Consider the following 24,924-nt stretch of genomic DNA (forward strand, 5'->3'; position numbering starts at 1 on the left):
TAGCAGGCAGATTTTTTTTTTCTGAGACAAATTATAAACAAAGATCTTTCATTATCTGAAGCTGGTAGACCTTTAGACAAGGAGAAACAGGACCTGCTGTGCCAGATAACCACACAAATGCTCTCTGAAGAAAAGAACAAAAGGATTTATCTAAGCTGCTGCTGTCAGGGTTTGGCACTGAGCATCTTCATCTCAGAGACCAATGTGGCACAGAAAAGGCATCCATTTCATGGTCACAATAAATCCTGTCAGTCCAATGGAAGGCATAGAACACTGAATTTGTCTAGAAGCTTCACAACTGCAACAGCTTTTACATTCATATCATTCCTACGGAAATTTTTTTGAAAATAATTTATTTCTGATTCATTCTTCAATCATTAAAAAAAAAAAAGTCAGCATCAATCTAGAAACCAACCTAGACCCAAGTAAGCAGCTCAAACTGGAGTTAATTTTGCTACTTTATATATTGGCATTTTATTTCAACGATTTTTTTTTAATTGTTGTTTTTAGCCAGGAACACGCGTCAAGTTTCTTATATAAGTAAAGCAGACATCTGCATTAGCTGCAACCCGCGGGCAGCGCTCCCGTTGATCCCTCCCAACGCTGCCCGGCTCGGACACCGCTGCCACCGAGCTCGCAGCGCCTCCCAGAGGCGCAGTTTATGATCAACATTAGTTGCTGTACCAAGAACCCCTGGGAAAGAAGCAAAACTCGACATTTCACTGCAAAGGTTTCCAACCCTCAGAGGAACAAGTCACACAACACATGAGAAAGTACCAGGGTAATCCCAAGTCCCATTGAGACTACAGTTGATTCAGTTACCTTCATCTCACTCTCACCAAAGCACTGGTTTAGCCTTCAACAAAAGCCACGGTATGTTTGGTTAGTCACCACCCTTATTAAACAAAAGGAACTTATACTGCTTATCCACTAAAAAGTTATTTGCACTTTGACTGAGCCCTATTCTTTTCCCTTAAAGTCATCCCTCCTTCCAGAGGAATCACAGACATTTCCCAAGATGCAATTTCCTCTGCAAGTGGAGCAAAGAGCACTTGAGCATGATAATGTTAACTCCAATTTGATGGTAAATGTAAATTTTCTATTTTCTCTGCTCATGCTCTTGGGTACTACAGTGGGGTGTCAGAGCAACCTTGAAATTCAGTTTCAGCTTCTACTTTGCCCATTAACAAAATCTTACATTTGTGAGTTGGATTACTCTGTAATTTTGAATTAAGCACAGGCACAGCACATTTTTTGCAACAACATTTATTCTAGATATATCAAGACTTAAATCTTATTGAAAGCAGCTACATCCATTGATTGTACATAATCTTCAAAAGCTGTTATTCTCTCTTCCAGCATATCTGTTCCAACTTTATCATCTTCAACAACACACTGGATCTGAAGCTTTTTGATACCATAGCCAACAGGTACTAGCTTGGCTGTAAAATAAAAAAAGGCATTTAGTACTCCTCAATTGGTGGAATCTCTTAAAAACACCGATCTAAGATTGAACTGATCAAAGGAGTTTGCAGGAATACATAAAAACAAAAACATCATTTGTTCCTCATTATGGACTATCTAATTAACAATGGAGGATTCACTACAAGTAATTGAAAAGGGACCTCCACCTCCTCTCCAAACCAGTGATGTGGCTGTATGGGTGTTTGTCTGCTGCATCAGGGACAGGGAGATGCAGGATAAGAGCATCTTAGGTTTACAGTTTTTAAAATCTGTATTTGATTCTTAACTGGGCCGTTGTACTAATCACCTTTTCTGACTATGTCAAGATACTGAAGTACAGTGGTATTGCAGTTCCCACCCTGTTTTAGCTACATTTTCAGAGATCAGCAGTGACCACAAGTCTAACTATGCATACAATGTATCCTAAGGGACTACACTCTCTCCCTGCTCCAGAATCTTGTCATACTTACAAGATCCCCAAACCAGGCCATCTGCTTGAATGCTTCGAACACACTCCTCTAGTTTGGCCATGTCTGTCTCATCATCCCAAGGTTTCACATCAAGCAAGATTGATGATTTGGCAATAACAGCTGGTTCTGGGGGAAGAAAATTGCCTTTAAAAGCTAGGAAGTTTTCAAACACTCATGAATATACTTGCAAACTAGTTTTACTATGTGAGCAACTTTTCCCATTCCAGGAACAAGAACCTCCTCACACTGCTGTGCCAGGCCTCTGGTACCAGTGTACACTTCTGAAGTACTGCGGCTACGTACATCCCAGCCTTCGGTGTGTAAATCCACTGTGCTCTTAAAAAACAAGTCTCAGAACACAGATTAAGCACCTGACAATGTTTGTTACATAGGAAGTCCTTTTCAAAGGATCTGAAAAGGAGCTCAATGCTGTGTAACAGTTTATTTTCCACAGAGGGAATACTGCAACTGCTACAGTTCTGAACAGTTCCAGACCAGTAGCTGTGGAGGGACTTGCATATTGCAGCCTTTTCTCCGAACTCTGAAAGATAATCCTTGAGTTACATCTGTTTATACAGAAAGCTCAGCCTCTTGGAAAAACAAGCAGGAGTGTACTAAGCAAGACAAAAAGTATGTTAAGGTTCCCATTTACTATGGGAGGACTGAGCATACAGGCAATTCAAAAAAGCCAATCACTCCCGTCTCATTTCAGTCAAGCTGATCTATTATTACAGTTAATTAGTGTTTCCAGCCACCCTGTTCAAATGCATGAAAATTAACCCAAGCACAAAAAATTAAGAAGTTCTTGGCACACATACTTTTGGACTTCTTTGACTCATACTGTGCCAGGCGTTCTTCCCTCAGTTTCTTTGCTTCTTCGCTTTCCTGAAAGAGAAATCTACAGTTACAGAAGAGCACCAAAACCTCACATCCCCAGAGCATTACCAAACTGACTGGCATCTACTCAGACAAAAACAAAACATCACAACTGTCAGCCGAAAGATGGTGATTTTTTGTTTTATTCATCATGTAACCAGTCAAAGTTGTACAGTTGACCTCATTGCAATACAGTATTTTCTAACAAGTGTTTACCCTCCAAGCTTTCCTGTTCTTCAAAGATAGCTGAATTTGAGAATTTCAAGCAGGATCTCTTATCAAGGTTACAAATTTAAGTAACTTAAACTAGCTAAGGCAAAAATCTGCATACCTGGGTTAATTTCAAAAAAACCCAAACATAATACTGAAAGGTCACAAGTACCTCCTCATCATCAGATCCAAAAAGGTCAATGTCATCATCATCTTTGCTATCTGTGGCTGCACCTGTTGTGTCCTCAACATCAGCAGGACCGTATTTCCCCAAAGCCTTCTTTACTCCTGGCAAGCTGAAAGAAAAACGCAGCTATAAGGAACCTACTAAAATGTTGGTACAAATACCAGCAGTTTGTCAATGCACCTACAAGTGCATTTGTAACAAAAACACTGTGTTAAAAAAAAATAAAAATCGAATCCTGCTACTTGAAATCAGAACCTCCTCCTAAGACCCAAAAGACAGCCCCCAATGCTCGTGACATGCTTGCAGAATAATCTGTGAATATGGGATTCGCTATAGCCTCACCAAAACTGGCATGATCCCACCGAGCATTGCTGCTCCAACTAAGCATGTGGGCAGTAAAAGCTTTCTTACAGGAATAATTTATCTACAACATATTCCATCTAGGAGGAGTCACCAACTTCTTGTTCATGCTTTCCTAAAAATATTCTCAATTAAAAACTACTAAGTGACTGAAAACATACTGTTGCAAAGTAACCGCTACTTTTGGAAGTTTCAGTGAACACTTTACCCTGAATGCTAGCCTTAAACAGCACAAGAGGGACCAGAATGCCCTGAATTCACTTTCCCCTGTAGCTCATATAGTTCTGTAGTCTTAGAATAAGCTCATAGTCCTACTGCTACTATGAACTGCTGCTACTGGAGCCATAAAACTAGCTTAAAATAAGCTCACAGTTCTGTTACTGTGAACTGCTGTTACTAGTCATAAAACTAGGCTCTGTTTCCAGGAACTGTAAGTACTTTCCACAGTAGATGTGGTGAAGCAACTTCAGAATCTCAGTTCCCTTCAGAATTATAAAAGCTTCAGAAATAGGCTGGTGACTGAGCAACCCAGCTTCGGAAGAGTTTCCTATAAACACGACTGAGGCTTAGAGAAAGCAGTGTAGCAACATTTACCCTACCTATGCTGTACCTTTTTAGAGGCCTGTAGTCTCCATGAATGTCAATATACAACCTTCCACGAACATTTAAAATCAATAAGAAAGATAACGTTTACTTTTATATCTCCTTTTCTTTATATGTACTTCTGTATTGCAAATCACGGATTTTTTTTTATCTTCCAGGACTAAACACCTCAACATTGATGTGCTGTGTATTTATCTGTAATGACTCCTATAATACTAATCCATTTTGGTGCTGCCTTCATAGAGCTGATTACTGGCAAGTAATTCCCGGCTCTCAGCACAGTTATCCGTGTAAATGGCAGCAATAAAACCCAATTCTTTTTATAAGCTTTAGCAGAAATGTTAGCAACTGAACAGAGACAGAATTTAGGCGAGTAGATTCTAAGTGAGAAATGCAATGTTCTGACAGAAAAGGTCTGCCCTGCTTCGGGACCTGCTCGTGTGCCAACGGCAACGCAAAATGCCACGTGGTACCCCCGAAAAACAGTTTCGTACAAACTCGAACAAACAAACGCAGCACTTTGTAGGCCAGTTCGTAGAGATATTGCAGCTTCGCAGTTTAAACATACCTTGCCTTCTGCTTTTCGTACGACTTAATGTGATTGTACCAGCGGAGAGCATGAAACAAGTCCGCAGGCGGAGGAGCAGCGATCGCTTCAAAAACTGCGATGTCAGCCTGCGAAGGGACGTACCTGTGGAGAGCGAGCCCAAGTTAAGCCGCTTGCTCGGGACACGCGGGGACACGTGTAGAAGCAGCTGGCGCGGCACCTCAGGGACCCCCCGCCGCTCACCGTCAGGCCCAGCTCAGCTTCCCCGCGCCCCAGTGGCCCCCTCCCGCCGCCTCTCACCCCTCGATGTAGCTTCTGTCAGCCAGGAAGTCGTTGAGGACGCGGAGGCCCGCGGCGGACTTCAGGTCGCCGAAGCCCATGGCGGCGGCGCGCGGCCCACACGCAGGGCCCCGACAGAGCGCGACAGCCGCGGGAAAAGACCGCGCTGCGCCTGCGCCGCTCTTATAAAGAGCCTGGATCCCTCCGCGGATTTCTGCGCACACGGATCCCTCCGCGAGAACTAACCGCGAGGTAGTTCCTCACGGGTTGGCCGCTCCAGGGCAGGGAGTGCAGCAAGAGGGACACGAGAGGTGCGGGAAAGGGTCGATGTAATACATGTGAGCCTGACTATAAGCTCCAGGAAGGTGTACGGTGCTGCAAGGGTTTTGTCACCCCGAACTGCCGCCACGCCCCGCCCCTCTGGCACAGCGGAAGTTGCCGAATTGGGCGAAGAAAGAGACGGAAGGAGACGGGAATTGCCGAGGGCAGGACGGTGTATGAGTGACGGTGGCCGAGAAGGCGCTGAGCGATTGGTGGAAATTGCCGAGTTCCCTCGTTTGCCGGTAACCCGCCGGAAATTCCCGAAGCGGTTCTTTCCGGAGGTTGCCGAACGCCTGCCGTCCTCTCCGGAGGTTGCCGAAGGGGGCTCCGGAGGTTGCCGAAGGCGGCCGGGGCAGCGGCGGAGAGGCCCGAGGGCGCCGCCATAGAGGCCGAGCGGAGCGCAGCCGGTCCCGCGGCGCCGCTGCCCGTCCCGCGCCAGGTAACGGCGGTGCCGCCGCGGCGCGGGGTCCGCGGGCTGGGGCGCGCTCCCGGCGGCTCCTCCCGCCGCTGCTCCCGCTGCCCTTGGCGGGATGGGCGGCGGAGGAGACGCCTCCAAGGTGACCCCCGCGCCGGGCAGCGGTGCCGCCGCCGGGCCCCGGGGACGGTGACACTGACACCGAGCCCGCCCCGCCGGGCTGCGCCGTCCGGCCAGTGGGGCAGCGGGGCCGGCGCTCCGTTGCAGGCGGAGAGGCCTCGCGGTGCCATTCGTGTGTGTCATGTATAGATTGTTTTGATTTCCGTATCTTGCGTTTGAAGGAAGTAACTTATTCTCCTGTAACTGTACCTATTGGTGCATACGTACCTTTTTGCACCTGGTAGATACAGGTGTTTACTCTTCCTGTTTAAAACCCGTCAGCAAAAGTTCGAACTGATAAAAACAGTGCTGTTTTCTCTCTTACCAAAGCACCATGCTTCGACTGCTTGCTGTCCCCAGGACCTTAGCTGGGGTCACCCAGTCCTCCAGAGTATGTGGTAAGTCTGGTTCATACGTGTGTCTGTGGTGATAAATGTATGTGTGCACGTTAACGTATGTGCAGGTCACTTACTGAAGGGCACGTATGCACACTTCATTTGCAGCTAAGGAATTGTGCTGATTCTAGAAATGGGATTCTCTGAGCACTGTATGAGTGTCAGATAAGGGAGTGTGGGGTCTGATGTTTGCATCCAGCAGTAGCTGAAAGTTTGTTTTTGTTTTCTTTTTCCATGTCCTTCAGGGCGCACAACTGCAACAGCAGCCAGCAACCAAATAGAGGTGTTTGTGGATGGCCATCCTGTATTGGTGAACCCTGGAACCACAGTCCTTCAGGTGTGGGGAAGGGCATTCTGAATTTCCTTAGACTCCCCATCTCACTTTTTGCCAGCCTGTTCTGTTCTATACAGCAAAAAACCACCCACCTTTACATTATTTCTTGCAATTCTTTAGGGGCACTTTCACTGACTGTGATGCACTTTCACGTGACAGAAATCCACTGGGGAGCTCATTGTTTCAAAAAGAAAAATCTGCCATGGTTGTCTGGAAGAAGATGCATGCAGCATCAATCCCAGCTGCAAATATTTATGCAATGCAATAAGAGACTTTGATAAGTTCTGGTTGAAATTCTGTCTTTGAACACTACGTGACTTTGCAGTCTTTCAGAACCTGTTAATCTTGTATCTTGTTAAAGTAATGTCTCTGGTAAATGAGGGATTGCCTCTTTTTAGTTATTAGTTCTTATGATTCAGAGTGCTGATCCTTAGCTGCTTTTATTATTCTTGGTGCAGAAAGAAAGGAAACCTGGACCTCCCAGCCTGTACTTAGCATTGTTGCTTTTCAGGCTAAAATTTCAGGTAGAACTTTTTCCAGTCAAACTTCTTTTTAAGAAGCTGTTAAATGGGGATGCGATATAACAGGTACATAATATGTACATTAGAGTACATAGTTTATTTCAAGATATAGCCCTCACTCTTTGTATAAAAGTTACTATTTAGGCATTAGAATGCCCCCAGCAGGAGCATAAATTTTTCTTAAATGCTATTTTTTTATTAACTTTTCAGTTTTGCTAATGTGATTTTTTTTTTTTTGGTAGAAATTGTCAAAAAATTATATTTGTTCTTTGTTATTGAGTTTCGTGGTATTTTTGGCAGGCATAGCTAGTGCTATAGCATAGATTCCATCATCTGTGGGGGTTTTATGCAGGAAAGGTTGTCCTTATCTGTTCTCTGGAAATCTGTTGTCTCTGTCCTCCTGTCTCTTCTTCAGTCCTGGCATGCAAGAATGTTTCTTTGAGTTTAGGGTCTGCTGAAGTTGAAGATTGACTATGCTCAAGTACCCTTATACAGAGCATCCATGTTGTTGAATTACCTGAAATGCTTATGCCCCTCGTTGTTCCCTTTATGTTTTTCACTTTTTACTGTGATGCACTTTTCTTTAAAGAATGTATGTGTTCTTTAAAAAGTTAATAGTATTGCTAGTGTCCTATCTGTTATAGAGAATTCTCTCTATTATTGGGGGAAAGCATGAAAGAGGTCAGTTCTCATTTCCTCAATCAGTTACAAAGGTTAGAAAAAATATATTTATAATTGATATCGTGGTATTGTTCTGCTTCATCACAATTTTTTATTTATGGTCACTTCTTAAGATAAAATGTCGAATGTACTGTACTCCTGACCACTAACAGTGTTAGTCGTCAGGAGTAGCTGCATAATGTTTTCTGAGGTGGAATTGAAAGGTATAGCTAAGATTTAATTTCCCTTTGTTTCTTATTTTTAATAGGCCTGTGAAAAGGCTGGAGTTCAGATACCTCGTTTTTGTTACCATGATCGTCTCTCTGTTGCTGGAAACTGTAGGATGTGTCTTGTGGAAATAGAGAAAGCTCCAAAGGTATTTTTTGTGTTTCATAGAAATTGCAATTTTTTTGCTGTGCTTAGGGCCTAGTTTAAATCTTGTAAATGTTTGTATTATCATTAGCACATGAATTGTTGTCATTCAGCTGCTCTCATCTCCCCACTGGACTGCGGTGATTGCCTGTGGATCAAAGTCAGTTCTCAAGTTATTATGGATTATCTTGCTCCTGGACAAGATAATTTTTCCAAGAACATTTGATAGCTGTGTATTTGCAGTCAGACATATTTTTATGCTTTGTAATTCAGGCTTCAGCCACACATTTTCAGCTGATAGTACTTGAGTAGTAAACTTCAGATACTGTATGAATTCAGCTGTAGGATTAGTGTCTGCAGGTTTGTTCTGCCTAAGTAGAGATTGCAGTTATTTAGTAGTTTGTATTTTAATGCATTGATATCTCTTCTGAAATACTAGTTGATGTCAGGACTGAACAGTGCTATTAAGAAATCTCTGCATGTAGTTGAGGCATTCGTTTGGAGTTCAGTCCTGGATTACACATTTATATTCACACATAAAATTTTTTTGCTCATCCCAACTTTGGTTCCATAGTTTGAGCTTTGTGTCTCTGGAAAGGTTGGGTTATCACTAAAGATGGAAGTCATGAGGTGATTGAAAAGTAGGAGGGATTAATTTACTCAGCAGGATTTTTTGTTAATCTTACAGTAATCTGTAAGATTACAGTGAAGAATTTTTTTCCAAGACTCTTTATAAAGGCTTTGTGCAAATAAATATCTTGATCCATACTCTGATACATTCAGTTCTAGAGGTTTTCCAGATGTCTGCTGAAGCTTTTTGATTTGCCTTATATTTATTACAACTGACATTCTTTCTGCTGTAACTACTTGAATTGAAAACCAAAAGTGTAAAATTTTCAACTCTTAAATAAATCATAACTAATTTAACCTTTTTATATAGAAGATTATTAATAAATATGGCTTCTAATGACTTTCTTTGCAGACCTTTTTATTTGTACAACATGTTAAATTAATAACGTACCTGTGTAAGAAGTGGAGGGAGGAGGTTGGGGTTTGTGCCTATGCTGAGAAGTATTATGCTGTGTTCATGCTTGCTTTTTATGGTGATTGCAGCCAGTTGCTGCTTGTGCCATGCCAGTTATGAAGGGCTGGAACATACTGACAAACTCTGAGAAGTCCAGGAAAGCAAGGTACCTTTCTTTTAGCCTCCTTTAGCTGATTAGTTGTACTATCTGCTAAATAAAGTTGACACTAACTTCATTTTCTGAACCTAACAGAGAGGGTGTAATGGAGTTCCTGCTGGCTAATCACCCACTGGACTGTCCTATCTGTGATCAGGGTGGAGAATGTGACCTACAGGTACAACATCCAATTAAATTGTGTAGACTTATGTATTAATACTCCTGTCTTAGATGAAATTGTGCTTTCCAGCAGCCTGGATATGTCTGTTTTCTGTTGTCTGTTCTAGGATCAATCGATGATGTTTGGCAGTGATAGGAGTAGATTTAGAGAGGGAAAACGTGCTGTGGAGGACAAGAACATTGGCCCATTAGTCAAAACAATCATGACTCGGTGTATACAGTGCACTCGATGCATCAGGTAACATCCTTTGTTTTTCACTGGAGAGCTTACCGAGCAGGCATATTTGTATCAGTTGTTACTTGTGAAAGAAACACATGAAGGGTAATCAGTTTTTTTAAAATTTCTTTTCTGACTGTACTTAAGAATTTTATTTCTGGTAGTGAATGATGGCTGGTTTCCTGGAGCTACCAGACAGGTGTTATAAAGGAAACAGATATGGCCAAAACATGAAAGTGAAATCAGAATTCTACAGGGCAGAACTGGTCCCATGGTGTTAGTGCCAGAATGGATACGTGCCTTCCTCAGCCACAGTTACAAGATTTATTTATTCTTGATAGCATCTGGTAGCTATATTTATGCTGTTCTGTAGTCCTGAAATGCAGTATCAGCCAACTTGAGCCAGGTGGAAAAGAATACCGTGTACCCAACCAGTTCTAGAAAGAACTTTTTAGTTAGGAGTAACATTGGACTCAGTTTGTGAAATTCACTGAGTACTGAACTGCTCTGTTTTTTGATACAACTCCCCCTAGTTTTTGCAGCCTTGTGTAATGAAATTCTGCAGATGTATGGTCCTGTATATGATGGTGCTGACTAATGCATCTGAACAATTGTTTTCTTCTTTCAGGTGTATGAATTAAGGCTAATGTTTTACCTTAAGAAAACGAGATGAAGGCTAAAAAATGTTCCATGTGCTGTTGTACATTGCAGATTTGTTTTTCCTTCTTTGTGCATCTGCCAGGTTTGCCAGTGAGGTTGCAGGGGTAGATGACTTGGGAACAACCGGAAGAGGGAACGATATGCAAGTTGGTACTTACGTTGAAAAAATGTTCATGTCCGAGTTATCAGGAAATATTATTGACATCTGCCCAGTTGGTGCTCTTACCTCCAAGCCATATGCCTTTACTGCACGCCCATGGGAGACAAGGTAAGTATCTTAACTCACCCCAAAGACAAAGCTTTCTGTTTGTCGTATACATTATCTTAGTCCATTTATGATACCAAGGGTTTTCTCTGACTTTATTTTCTGTGTTTTTGTTGTAGACTTTTCCATAGACTGAATCTAACAGGAGTTCTGTTACTTACAGCATTTTCAAGAAAAGAAAGAATGTTATAGTTTGTAGACTGTTCTTCCCTAATTTTTACCCTAAAATGTACTGATGCTTAGTAAAAGATGTGTGTAAAGGAAAATTCAAATTTGTTAACTCAGTAATTGTTAAGGATGTTATTTTAAATATCTTGTGAAACGAAGCTCTTTTATTTGTATCTAAAGCTAAACCTACAGCACTTTGTTGTTTTGTTATGTACTCAGTATAACTGTTGGGCTATATATAATGCACCCTCATGTTGCCAGTGCAGATCCGCTTGAGCCACTTCCAATTAGCAGACTGATCCACCTACTGGTTGTTTTGATGGTCTTCAGTGACCCAGCTCCTGGGTACATGAACATCTATGTGATGTACCTTTACACCCAGGTTCTCTACCTGAGCAGCAGTATCATGCCAGAGTTCAGTACAGCCATGTCTAAAGCCACCTGGATACTTTCACCTCTGCATCCTGACTCGATTCACCTTGTCCTTCAGCAATTTCTGCAGCTTGCTGTGTGAGGCTCCACACAGCAGCTTTCCATCAGTGAACAGCTCACATGGCTTCTTGTTTTCTGATAGTTCATTATACAGTGGAGCTTCTTCAGCACGTGCCACCCCCTCCTTGGCAATATTCCGAAATCTTTGCCTTCTGGCCAGCTCATGATCACTTTCCAAATTCCTGGTGATTGGAGTTTTGCGTTCAACCTTGTTTTGTGATCAGTGTGACTCACTTAACATCATGCAGCTGATGCTACATGGACTGTCGAGGGGATACCCAGCCCCACACCAGCAGTCAGGGTGCCAGGAGGAGCTGTGCTTCTGTACCAGTCACTTCCGAGGCGCCTCGAACACCTTCACGCCCTGCCAACATTGCAGGCCTTGGATCCTCTCTATCGACGGCTCCAAAACCCTACAGGTGACCTCGAGTCTCCCCTGGTGCTCTCTGTCAGAGGCTCCAGGTAGGGCTGTTCTCCCTGGCTATGGTGTAGAGCACGTTTTTTAACATCTTGTCTTGCCCAGACTGGCCCAAGGGCTACTCCTCTTTAATTTGTTCAAAGGCTTGTCATTGCTCTGGGCCCCATTTAAAATCATTCATCTTCTGGGTCACTTTATATAGAGAGGGCTTACAGTCAGACTGTAATTTGGAATATGCATTCCCTGAAAACCTCTAAGGACTGAGAAGGCTTGTGTTTTCTTTATTGCTCATGAGTAGAGACATAGCTGTTACTTTGTTGATCACATCCATTGGGATCTGATGACATCCATCTTGCCATTTTATTCCTACAAACTGGATCTGCTGTGCAGGTCTCTTGACCTTACTTTATTTTATGGCAAAACTGGCTTTCAGAAGGATTTGGACTATTTTCTTCCCCTTCTCAAAAACTGCTTCTGTTGCCCCACATGATGATGCCACCAAATGCATTGCAGGTGTTCAGAGCTTCACAGTGTTCCAGTGCAGTCCAGATCAGTCCATGGTAGATGGCAGGGGTAGTTTCCACCCCTGGGGCAGTCTATTCCTGGTGTACTGGACGCCTCTCCAGGTGAAAGCAGGTTGTGGCACCAAAGGGATTGAGGAAAACGCATTAGTGGTATTAGTTGGGGCATACCCCTGGGCTGCTTCTGACTCTAATTCATACTGAAGTTCCAGCATGGCAGCACTCGGCAGTGCTGCATTTAGGCCATTATAGTGCCAGGCCACTGGGTCCACACAGGCTAGTTATCCTGGTTGTCCCATTCCTCTGCCTAGCTGGAGGCAGTGCCCCTCTAGTCCTGGTCATAGTATTTGCTGCTCACTTTTTGCAAATATGAGTGAGAAATCCCTTCATCAAGAATAGAAATAAGATCAGCCCTTCTACTTTGTCAGAGTAACTGCCCTCTGTAGACTGGAGGAGCAGTTTTCCTGGAAGAACCTCATTTGTGATTGATTGTTTATCCTTAAAACTCACATATGCTTAAAACACTCAGATCCTTAAAACTCACATACCTGTGACTCTAGGGCTGAGGTAGATTTTCCATTTCCCTTCCTCCTGTCCTCTCCGTGGTCATGCAGGTAAGGCCACAGGGTGGTTACATACCCACTATATCCTCTCTCTTGAGTAGAGGAAGGCTTAGCTCCTAATAGCTGAGATAGAGGTGAGGAGAAGGATTTATCCTCTTTGAGTTGCCGGATCCATTTCTCCACAGCTGAGATGAGGGAGGAAGAGAGACTTTCTCTGTGTTGCCAGAGTCAGCCAGCCAGTTCATCGTCCCTTTGTCCCTCTCCGTCTCTCCAGGTCATTAATGCCAGTGAGTCGGTATACAGTGATGGTGTGCTCCATACAAACTTCCACCACATGGGTCGCGTGTACCTGACTTCAGCGGGATCTTTGGCTAACTGCTTGTTGTCCAGGTCTTCATAAATCACCTCCCGTATGGCTAATTCCCTCAGGTACTGGATACTGTTCTCTGTGGTGGCCCACTTGCCTAGGTGACGTATAACATCTTCCTTGAGGGGATACCTTTCCTTAACACCTGACAGGAGTCACCTCCAGAGGCTGAGGACTTGTGCCCCTTTTCCAATTGATTTGTCAATGCCCCTTCCCTAGAAAGGGATCTCAGCTGTTTGGCTTCCTTAATTTTAATTCCAGGCCACTGGCCCAGTTATCCCTACATTGAAAGCTGCCAGTGAACAAAGTGCTTGCTTGAATAATGGCTGCAGTCTTTTCATATATCTCGCAGCTCACTCAGGAATGGGGATCATGTGTTTACCACCTTGTTTATCAATTCTTCCTTTTCCTCTTCTCCAGTAAGTGGCTGCTTCTCTTTCTTCTCCTGTTCTTCTGATGGCCTTGCTTTGCAGGAGTCTGCCTTTTCCACTTCTTCCTCCTGCTCTCCCTTAGAAGAAGCTCCTTGATCCCTTCCTAAATGAGCCAACTTCCACTTTTGATATTTCTTCTTGTGTATAGGGGTGACTGATACTGGCACAGTTGGTTCTTTGGTGTATCCACAGTGCCCGTTGTGGGGGTTGGTGTAGCAGAAGTGCCTGACACTTTGTCATCAGATCCTGTGACCTTTTCCCCCTGCAGATACTGAATAGTGTTGAACAGGATTGGATAGGTCTGGGCCAGGTCCCAGCATGTTGCAGTGATTTGTGTGTCTCTGGAATTGCCAGCGTGACAGCATAGTGTTTCCAAATATCTTACTAGTTTTTCAGGATTCTGCACTTGTTCTGGGGTGAAATTCCAAGATGTTGGAGGTGCCTACTGTCCTAGATACTTGCTCATGTTATCTCACACACCCTACCACTCATAACTGTCCAGGCTTGGGGCAGATGTCCGGGTGGTATTCTAAGTAGCTGTTTAACCCTAAACAAAACCTGAAACACATCCAGGAGACACAGAATCATAGAATGTTAAGTGTTGGAATGGACCTTAAAAGATCATCTGTCCCAACCCCCCATCCCATGGGCAGGGACACCTCTCACTAGACCAGGATAACCCTTATCCAACCTGGCCTCGAACAGACGAACATGCTGGTTTGAACATCCCAAGGATATTTAAAATCCTCAAGAGCTATTGTAATTAGTCTGGAGGAGAAGGGGAAGGTGGAGGAAGGTGTTTCCCAGTGGATTGTCGCTCCGAGAAGGTGAAGGGTGTAATTACTAACCGTGTCCGCTGGATGGCTCCCGGAGCACAGAGGTGGCTGAGTGCAAACATCAGATCAGTCTCACGACCAGGAATTTTGTCATGTCACAAAACAGTTTTACACAGTATGACAGAATTATGTCCTTAATCCACCCTCCAGAGATCATAACCAGCAATCAGGGAACATATCTAGCCAGTAAGGTGTTAGATAGCACAGCTCTGAGGATGGGTGCAGCAACTCCGAGACCAGCAATTATTAAACTAATACAATAAATGCTTATAACAAATTTGTTTTAACATACTCTGGTCAGATCTGTTGTTATCTCAACCCTCAGTGCCCCACACTGGGTGCTTAAAAGGACTGTTGTGGTTTAACCCAGCAGGCAGCTGAACACCACACAGCTGCTTGCTCACTTCAGCCCCTCTTGCCCCATGGGATAAGGAAGAGAACTGGGGGGGGGGAGGGAAGTAAAATTTGTGGGCTGAGATAAAGGCATTTTAATAGGACAGAAAAAGAAAATTATAGTAATAATGATAAAAGAATTAGAATGCACAATGCAATTGCTTGTCACCTGCCAGCCAATGCCCAGCCAGTCCCTGAGCAGCAGCCGCTGACTAGCTTTCCCCCTTGTTTATATACTGAGCTTGACTTCATGTGGTACAGAACATCCCTTTGGCCCGTTGGGGTCACCTGTCCTGGCTGTGTCTCTCCCAGCTTCTTGTGTCTTCCAGCCTCCTTGCTGGTGGGGCGGGGTGAGAAGCTGAAAAGTCCTTGATTTGGTGTAAACGCTGCTTAGCAACAACTAAAACATCCCTTTGTTATCAACAGTGTTCTCGCCCTAAATCCAAAACACAGCACTGTACCAGCTAGTAGGAAGAAAATTAACTCTATTCAGGCCAAAACCAAGACACTGTTGCTGCTTGTGTATGAAAAACTGTAAGTGGTTTATTTGTTCTTCTAAACAGGAAGGTAGAGTCAATTGATGTTCTTGACGCAGTTGGAAGCAACATTGTAGTGAGCACAAGAACCGGAGAAGTGATGAGAATTTTGCCAAGGCTGCATGAAGATATCAATGAGGAATGGATATCTGACAAAACAAGGTGTGTGGGAAGTGTTTGTACCCGCATGTGTGTTTAAGCAAGCATTAAAGGCACACTTTGCAGAACCAGAAACGTGAATGGTAGCACTGACTTCTGGTTTCAGCTGTTAATATTGTAAAGCTACAGTGAAAAATAATTGGTAAAACATGTTTTTAATTCTGTAATTGAAGTTACTGAGTTTTCTAATGTTCTGATTTTTGTAGCTTTTTTTCACAGTAACTTTTATTTGTATCGCTGATTGTTTTGAGTGTTTTTGAGAAAAAAAAGTTAAAACTTTCAGGGGAAATATTTCTTTTTCTTTTTTGTAGCAGTCTGCAATTATTAGAAAATTTGGTCACAGCATGTATTTAGTATACACAATTATCTTTGTCTTTGCTCTTTAATAGTATTCCTGGTATTTACTTAGGTTTGCTTATGATGGTCTGAAGCGTCAGAGACTAACTCAGCCAATGATCAAAAATGAGAAAGGACTGTTTGTTTATGCCTCATGGGAGGATGTATTAACTCGTGTCGCTGGTGTGGTAAGAACAATTTTCAATATAGGTAGTGTAAAATTAATTTCCAAAAGTGGATGTATTATTAATATCAAGCCAGCTATATAAAGAAAGCTTTTGACTTTAGGGTTAGAGGGGAGCATTTGACTTCTAATCCATTATGTTTCCACTTAAATTTCTTACTTTGACTGTTATTTCCTGTTTCATGGATTGGACCTTCTAAAGAACTTTGTGTTATCATGGTTTCATTTTGAGCATTGGGAGAGAAATTACTTTTATTTAAATAGGAAAGTAAACTGCTTCTTCAGAAATTTAGGAGGAAGCAACTTTCACAAATACTCTGATCTACCTGAAGATATTTTTAAATTTATTTAAACTATCACCGCTTTTGCCATCAAAGCCATTAAATCTGTATTACTTATATCTGAATTGTGCTTTCCTCAGTGCTTTCTCTGTGTAGTGATTGATTCTGCAGCTCAAATGAAGTGCTGCATGACTGCTCTGGATTTTGATTAAAAATTTTATGTGGGTGAAGTAGAATTGAATAACTGTAATTGAACTTTCCTCAAGGATGTTTTTGCCCATGGTAAAGTAGCAGGGTTTGTTACGAAAGCTATTGCTTCTCATATAATACTTTTGAGTTAAGTTTACTACCTGAGACTGTGTTACAGAAGTTTGTATTCTGTCTGCACTGTGGCTTCATTAAAATAAAAGCATTCACCAGTCTTTGTCTCCTCACCACACCAAATGAGAATTAGCCACATCTGAGCAATAACTCAAGTGGGAGAGACCTGCATAGAATACAGAGAGCTGTTCTTTGCTTATCATGAATTCTGAAGCAGCTGGATTTGCTGCTTATCAGTTTGTGCTGCTCCAGGCCAGTGGTTGCACCACTGGCTTTGGCACATCCTAACATAACAAATATTTGCCTGGGCTAAATGAGAATTTACTTCAGTGGTTTCCTTCATTTATGCTTATACTTACTTTCTCTCCAGCTACATGCAGTTGAAGGTAAGGAAGCAGCAGCAATTGTAGGAGGACTGGTGGATGCAGAAGCACTAATAGCTCTGAAAGACCTCCTGAATAGACTAAATTGTGATACACTCTGCACTGAAGAGGTATTCCCTACTGCTGGAGCTGGGTAAGATTACAGGCAAAGTCTGTCTGTAATTAGTATGTTAATAAACTTTCCAGTTGGCAGATTGTCTCTTGGCAAGATTCTGAAATGACCAAGGATAGCAATTGCTGATGCATTAGCAGGATTTGGTCAAATTTACAGTACTCACTTATAGAAGATATTTATAGATTGTGAGTTGATGCATATAGCACTCCACTATAACAAGGATTGCACACTTTACTGTATGTTGTACTTTATGTACTGATGCTGCAGTTTAACAGTCAGCTACTGAAAGCCAATTGCACTCTGTTGTAAATTGGATTATTTAGTCTGTTTCTGTTTGTGTTGTGAAAACTATAGTACACTTATGATCTTGTAAACTGTGAAACAGAAGATTAAGTTAATGAAGGCTGTCAGTAACTGTAAATGTAGGAGACAGCTACATTGTAATTTAATGTTTTGCTGTGTCTCATGAAAAACTCTTCTTATTTGGGTTAGTAATTTGGATTGAGAAATCTCTTCTTTCCCTTTCTTTTCCTGAGATTAAAAAAACATTTGGAGCACCTACCGTCTTTACCACAGCTTCATTCCTTTCCTTTACTGAATTCTCATCTTCTTCCTTACATCTTTTGTTATAGCACAGATTTACGCTCTAACTACCTGCTTAATACTAAGATTGCTGGAGTGGAGGAGGCAGATGTCCTTCTTCTGGTTGGCACCAATCCACGCTTTGAGGCACCACTTTTTAATGCTAGAATTCGAAAGAGGTTTGTATTCCTTGGTGGTGAATAAGCATGTGAATCCATCTGGATTTGATGGAATGCTTTGTTGGAGCTGCAGGCAGTAACTTGGGAGCATTCATTTAGATGGGCTCATTGGATTTAGTTCACCTTTTAGTAAAGGGAATGGTGATTCATGTGTGGAAAAAGGGTGTCTCGTCTCCCTGTAGTGTAGAGCTAGTTCATTCTCACTTTGACATTTTACATTAAGTTCATCTATTCAGACATTTATTCCTTTGTTACATTACACAGACACTTCAGATTTTCTGTTTTATAGAAGTTTGTTAAAGCATATTCCTTAAAGATTTATATTCAGCATCAGTTTGCTCCCTTTTGTAGTGTTGTAACAAATCAGATGTGCTGAGTTTAGAAGCAGTGATTCAAGTTTAACATTTTCTCTGGCAAGTAGTGTGGCTTTCCCAAACTTTTGAACATAGCTAATTCAACATTGATAAGATATGTCAGTATGAGACAAGCAAGGTTTATGAAAGTCCTGTCCTTCTTAATGCTGGGATTTTTGAAAATACATAATTTTAAACAATAGTGGCCTTAAAATTTTGAGAGGAGAAAATGGAACAAAATGTATGAATGTATATAATTCATATATTTTTATAAGTCTCTGCTATGAGAAGCTGCAAAAAAGAAAAAATTTCTAACCATCTAAATTTTTCTCTGTTTATCTAAAAATAAATGTATTTCTAAAACTGAATTGGCAGAAGTTTGAAGGGTGAAGGGAATTGAGTTATGACTTGTCATGTCAAGTGTGTTGCTGTACTGGTCCTGGAATGTATGTAGAACAATAGTCCTCCTTAAAAAAACTTTAGGTTTGCTTAATAGTCAGAATGCTGCTAAATTGCATGCTACCAAAGCAATGAATGCAGTTTAAATTCCTTTGAAATCCTATTATTTCAAGTTATTGCTAAAATTACAATTAGTGGCTTTGGTTGAGTAAAACTCTATATTTCTTTAATTTTTATAAAATATTTGCTGTGTTTTCAGCTGGCTTCACAATGACTTGCAAGTGGCCGTTGTTGGCTCTCCTGTGAATTTGACCTACACATACAACCATCTAGGAGAGTCCCCCCAGATACTTCAGGATCTTGCTTCTGGCAAACATGCATTCTCCAAGGTACACACAGCTTAAGAGTGTGATGCTAAATTCCATGTGTATTGAGTAAGAACCTGAATTCCTCCGAAACAGATCAGAAGAAGAGTACCGTGTTGTATATGGGGTTATTTGCTTTTAATCAAATGCACAGATGAGGTGATGATTACTGTGCACCAAGTATATGTAAACTGTTTAATGTATTCAGGTGTGTAAAATTTGCAGTGCAGGAAACTCCTGACTTATTTCTTGATATAAAACAGGCTGTTTCAGGTGCCGCTGTTTCCAGCACGTGTGGTTATCAAGGTATAGTTCAGTATTGACGTGGTAGTTTACTGCTTATAGCAGTTTCTCCTGGCTTTATCTCCAAATGAAACAATGACCATTTTGGAACCATAGCTTTGCACGGAGAAATTTTGGGATTTATTACATTATCTGTGGAATGAATTTCTTGATTCTTTACCTGCACAGGTCCTCGACCAGGCCAAAAAGCCCATGGTGGTGGTGGGCAGTGCAGCCCTGCAGCGCAGTGATGGAGCAGCTATCCATGCTGCTGTGTCCACCATTGCACAGAATGCCAGGACTAAGAGTGGTGTTGGTTCTGACTGGAAAGTCATGAACATCCTCCACAGGTTTGCTTTGAAACTTTTTGGGGATGAGCTTTCTTTTAGATTGGGCCTACACAAGTTACCACAATGTATGTGTGCAGATTTCTTTGTGTACACACAAGCAGCTTAGTGGACTAAACCTATAGGGAATATAAAAAAAAAGAAGTACAAACTAGCAGAAACTTATTAATAAAAATAGGTTCCTTGACCTAGCAAACTCCATGAGATTTCATTAATCTGTTATATTCAAGTGTAGAATTTAAAGTTTCAATTTAGAGGTATAGAATACAAGAGAGCTTAATAATATCTACCACAGTGCTCAGCAGGATGCACAGCAGACCAGTGTCACTTGCTAAATGACTGCACTTTATCTTGAGGAAGAAAACAAAACGGCAAGACTATTTAAATAATATGGTTTCTTTTAATATTCCTCTTACTCTGCAGTTTCTTAACTGAATAGTTATTAGAAAAGCTTAAAATGTTTTCATTTTAGAGCTTTTGACAGTAGTTATTCAGTCTGTTGTGACCCTACTCCTTTTAATAGGCAAGCTTCTCTTGGACAGTCCTTCACCACTCCCTTTCTGAAATTTCAACTGTCCAACTGACAGTTTTTCCTCAATAAAGGAAAAATTATTTCAATAAATGTAGTGGCGCTCAATTCCAGAAACTCAACAAAGTCCTTCTGCCAGAAGCAGCTTCATTCATGTAAAACTAGTGTAGTAAGAGCAGGGCTTGGTCCTCTGAAGGAAACTTGAATATAAAATCCTATTGTTGAAACTGAAATATTCAGTACCAAAACACTGATGAGTTAACCCTCATGATACTTTTTTTAACTGTGGTTTAGCAGTCTTGGATATTATTGGATATTATTGACTTCCATAGTTAAGGTGCACCATCCGTTCTACCTTAAGTGTACAAAGCAACTTATTGAAACCCCTATGTCTGACTGTTAGACAAACATGAGTTACACTGGAAAATCTGTTCTCTACAGAGAGAATCTTTTTTTGCTTTAAATAGAATTGTAAGTCTGGCACCTGATTATGCAGGATTATGCAAAACTGTTTCTTTGAAAAAGGAAAAGACTGCCAGAAAATGAGAATTATTATTTCATTCTTTCAAAAGTATTTTTATGTGTGAATAAATGAATAGTGATGAAATAGTGGTCTTAAGTCTTTGATGATTTAGGGTAGCTGATGGCCCAAGAGCTGGTCTTTCATCTTCCACGAGTGCCCTAAATTAAAGGCTTGATGAGCTCAATTCATAGCTGAAATGTCATTTGGAGCATCAAGATTCACCAGTGAGCTGCCTGGCACTAGGCCCTGACTTGGAATGTCTCCCTTTATTTTTGCCATCCCATCGTAAATAGGTGGGATTCGGATTCCCTGTGAAAACTTCAAATGGCATCAGTCTGCCAAAATGCAAAACTGACTCAGTACTCTGTCAAAAATTTCATCTGCCTTTGTGCTTCTTGTTTGTCCTGTTACTATTAGGAACCTCTTATGTCCCATAGTTAGAAAAAGAAGTTAGGTCTGTTCTGATGGGAGAGGGAGAATTGTGAAATAACTTAAAGTCATAATGTGTTTGTTCCTACAGGGTTGCAAGCCAGGTAGCTGCTTTGGACCTGGGTTTCAAACCAGGAGTGGAGGCAATAAGGAGAAATCCTCCCAAAGTGTTGTATCTTTTAGGAGCAGATTCAGGTTGTATAACGCGTCAAGACTTGCCAAAGGATTGTTTTATCATCTATCAAGGTAATTATTAGATGTAAATTAAGAAATGCTGCTATTTTAGTAGCTGGAGAAAAAAAGCCTAAACAGTGACGTAAAACCCTTTGAGAAATTCTAGACTTTGTTTTCTGCCAAGAAATAAAACTTCTAACGCATAACTGAGATACCGGTTGCCTATTTCTTGGGTAAAAATGGGAAAGTGTTGATGAGTAATAAGGGAATATAAACCAGTATAGGTCTTCTGGAACACAGCTTCATACTTGGCAGACAAAATGGCATTGGTTTCCAGCTGTTTTATCATATGAAAACCTGATGTTGATTCACTACGAATCCTTGTTCCAAGAGCTCCCCAAATCTGAGTGACTGTAGAGACTGAACTATCATTTATTCCTGCTTGTAGTCCATTAATTCTTCCCAGAGTATTTGGCAAGTAAGACCTCAGAGCAGTCAGCCTAACAGGCTTCATACTACTGGTTAAGCAAAACTTAGAAACTTCTTTTTTTTTTTTCTGGGAACACAGAAATTCTGTATTGTGTTAGTAAAGCATTTCTTTTTATGTTGACTTACTTACATCTTACATGGTTGTGTACTGTTTCCTCTTTCCATGTATTTAGGGCATCACGGTGATGTGGGAGCTCCCATGGCTGATGTTATTCTCCCAGGAGCAGCATATACAGAGAAGGCGGCCACCTACGTGAATACTGAGGGTAGGGCCCAGCAGACGAGAGTAGCAGTAACGCCTCCTGGGATGGCAAGGGAAGACTGGAAAATCATTAGAGCTGTCTCTGAGGTACTGCTGCTGTTATAAATTGCTTCAAGTAAAAGTATACTGGGAGGTTAAGTTCCTTTTCGGAAACGCTTCCACTTTTTAATGTAAAAAGAGGTACATTTTCAGGGAAAGACATAACTGTAGTTTTAAGAAGTAATATTTTGTATTGAATCCTTTGTTATTTCTGTGAGTTAAATAATATTGTTTCGCTTTTGAGGATAGCGCTAACATTGTAGCTGCTGTATGCTGCTGGAATGCATAATGGGTTAAGCTTTGTCTGCAAATTCTGTAGGTCTTCATGAAGTGCTTTAGAGGAAACTGTTGGGAGGATGCAGTCTCTTGCTCTTTAGAAAGAAAACAGCATGGACTCTTGAGGACAGGATCTGATAAGAATTAATAAGTCAAATATGTGCTTACTAGTCACAGGGAATAAGATGCATTGATAGTTGCATCAACTTTTATCTCATTTGGTGGTAAGCTGAGGAAAGTACAGGTGACATCTATATGGAAGGAGAAAAGTACTTCTTTTCTTTTTTCCTTTGTATAGCAAACAGGACAGCCTGTTTTTTAACTTAGGGAAGTGTTGACTGTGTAGGCATCAGAAGTCCAAAAGAACACCGTGACTTTGCTTTGGTTTGTACACTCTAACTGCCTGTGTTTTCAGGAGTGTAGATTTTTCCTGATTTTACTTTAGGTATGTTAATGGATTGGTAATCTAAACCCCTACAAATCAAATCCCTAGATTTGATGGCATTTCTTTCTGTGAATCTCTTAGTTGGCTGGTATGACCTTGCCTTATGAGAACCTCGATCAAATACGGAAGCGTTTAGAAGAAGTATCACCTAATCTGGTTCGATATGATGATGTGGAAGAGGCTAACTACTTCAACCAGGCAAATGAATTGTCAAAGGTAACCGAAACAGAAGCATCTTGGCATGATTTAGTGCTGTTATATAGCTTGATGCCTTTTTTAAAATGGGCCTTCTTCGTATGTAGTAGGACAAGCATTCTTTGACCTACACTGAATGCAGAATTCCCTAAACAAATGCTTTGGTAATGAGTTCCTATCATAAAGGTGACTTTCTTTCTTTTCCTTTCCCATCGCAGTTAGTGAAACAACAGCTTCTTGCTGATCCTCTTGTTCCACCTCAGCTCACAATTAAAGACTTTTATATGACAGGTATGTATAGTGTGGCCTTTCCATTCTGAAATCAGCAATACATTGTATGTAGCTTTACAGTAAGATTCTTATGAGGCATTTAAAGTTTTCCACTAAGAGTGGAAGTCTTTTGACTTTTTAGTCTTTCAAAGAAACAGAATTTTTCAGTAAAATTATTTAGAATTTACATAAAGCACAGACTGCATTTTCAGCTAAGCAACTTAATATTTATTGTCTTTGTATCGTCTTGTACTAAATTTCTTTTATATTGTCTCTGCATACAATTTTTAACATAACAGTTACAACACACTGACGTTTGGATTTTTTTTTTTCAGATTCCATCAGTAGAGCATCCCAGACAATGGCCAAGTGCGTGAAAGCTGTTGTTGAAGGTGCTCATGCAGTAGAAGAGCCATCCATCTGCTAGAGACTAATCAGAGTGCTAGCACCTCCATCCAGCTATTTGTTGCAGTTAACTGCTGTGACTGATACATTTTTTTTTCTCAAAATCTATTTGACAGGCTGTTGTATTTTTTTTTTTCTTCATTCACATTTTCATCACTTCAGATAGTCCCATAATATTACAGGACTGTTGTTTTGTCTAAGAGAACATGCAGCACTCAACGTACTGTACCCAGAGGCAGGGTACATGATGATTGTATACAAATAAATTATAATACCAAACAATCCATTACCTGTGTAATTCATGTAGCTCATGTTTCTTCCATGAAAAGAATTCAGTAAGAAACTCGGACTCAGTAAATCTTGATTTGCTAGGAACAAGTCTACATGACAAAAACCCTAGATTGTAACTTTCTTCCAGAGTATCCAGGTATCTTAATTTTAAGCCCTGGTTAGAATGTGAGCATGCTGTTTTTGTAATGTGCTTTCAAAGCCAGTTGCCCCTCATACCTGGTTTTGTCAGTGTTCAGACCTATCACTCCTCCAGATATTGGTATGTTTCTCCATTCCGTTTCAGTTGAGAAGCTACTCAGGTAGGAAATAATTTTAGTGTGAAAAAGAACAGCAGTCTTCACACAGCTTCCACATGCTTTAAAAATCAGCAATCAGATAAAAGCCCTTTACACCAGTTCAAATACAGAAAAGATCTCAGAATAGTTTCACTGTGCACTGATCTTTTTATAGCAAAGTGGGGGAAGGGGTTGTGTTTGACATTTTTTGGTTGGTTGGTGGTTGGTTTTTTTTTAAGCTTTAGAATGAATTCACTGATTCTCTACTATAGTGGTTAATGTAAGTTTGGAAGAAGGATAACTTCCTTTTCAGCAGGGCTTAGAGTAATTCTTCCAGGAATCATCTAAATGAGAACAGTACCATAAAGCCATCACTTCCACTGTATTATTTAAAAAAGAAAGTGTTAATTTTGCATGAGGAAAAGCTACATTTTTCAGTGTAGTATAATCATGAGTGCATGGGAAGGCTGCTGTAGAAGCCTTAGCTTTATAAATTTCTTTTTTTCTTCCATGCTTGAAATTTTTCAGTAACAAATAATTTTTTAGAAATTTTCTTTCTGCCCCGGAAAACTTCCTGGTCATCCTGGTATATCACAGTGCTTACACGAGCTGTCTTAAATGTTGGGTATTGTTTT

The 24,924-nt window shown here is 41.1% G+C and overlaps 2 protein-coding genes and 2 non-coding genes across 4 annotated transcripts; 1 reads left to right on the top strand and 3 right to left on the bottom strand.

Annotated features, from left to right (window-relative positions):
* Window positions 1-1,250: 1,250 nt before the first annotated feature.
* EEF1B2 (eukaryotic translation elongation factor 1 beta 2) lies at window positions 1,251-5,410 on the bottom strand. The gene is made up of 6 exons (XM_032694012.1): window positions 5,018-5,410; window positions 4,739-4,861; window positions 3,193-3,316; window positions 2,753-2,819; window positions 1,935-2,060; window positions 1,251-1,442 (listed from the first exon to the last, which is right to left on the bottom strand). The coding sequence occupies exons 1-6, from the start codon at window positions 5,095-5,097 to the stop codon at window positions 1,288-1,290; spliced, it is 675 nt and encodes a 224-aa protein (XP_032549903.1). The 5' UTR covers window positions 5,098-5,410; the 3' UTR covers window positions 1,251-1,287.
* On the bottom strand, window positions 2,310-2,443 carry LOC116789844. Its single transcript, XR_004358183.1, has one exon. It is a non-coding gene; the product is annotated as a small nucleolar RNA SNORA41 (small nucleolar RNA).
* Window positions 2,892-2,971, bottom strand: LOC116789841. The gene has a single exon (XR_004358180.1). It is a non-coding gene; the product is annotated as a small nucleolar RNA SNORD51 (small nucleolar RNA).
* A 72-nt stretch (window positions 5,411-5,482) lies between the features above and the next one.
* NDUFS1 (NADH:ubiquinone oxidoreductase core subunit S1) lies at window positions 5,483-24,007 on the top strand. Its single transcript, XM_032694011.1, has 19 exons — window positions 5,483-5,756; window positions 6,222-6,289; window positions 6,532-6,623; window positions 8,070-8,177; window positions 9,287-9,363; window positions 9,451-9,532; window positions 9,642-9,772; window positions 10,494-10,679; window positions 15,429-15,563; window positions 15,970-16,084; window positions 17,053-17,198; window positions 17,813-17,941; window positions 18,953-19,082; window positions 19,530-19,690; window positions 21,260-21,414; window positions 22,005-22,180; window positions 22,935-23,069; window positions 23,267-23,339; window positions 23,654-24,007. The coding sequence occupies exons 2-19, from the start codon at window positions 6,226-6,228 to the stop codon at window positions 23,743-23,745; spliced, it is 2,187 nt and encodes a 728-aa protein (XP_032549902.1). The 5' UTR covers window positions 5,483-5,756; window positions 6,222-6,225; the 3' UTR covers window positions 23,746-24,007.
* The last annotated feature ends 917 nt before the right edge of the window (window positions 24,008-24,924 follow it).

This window comes from Chiroxiphia lanceolata, chromosome 7, assembly GCF_009829145.1.
Source record: "Chiroxiphia lanceolata isolate bChiLan1 chromosome 7, bChiLan1.pri, whole genome shotgun sequence".
NCBI classification, from domain to species: Eukaryota; Metazoa; Chordata; class Aves; order Passeriformes; family Pipridae; genus Chiroxiphia; species Chiroxiphia lanceolata.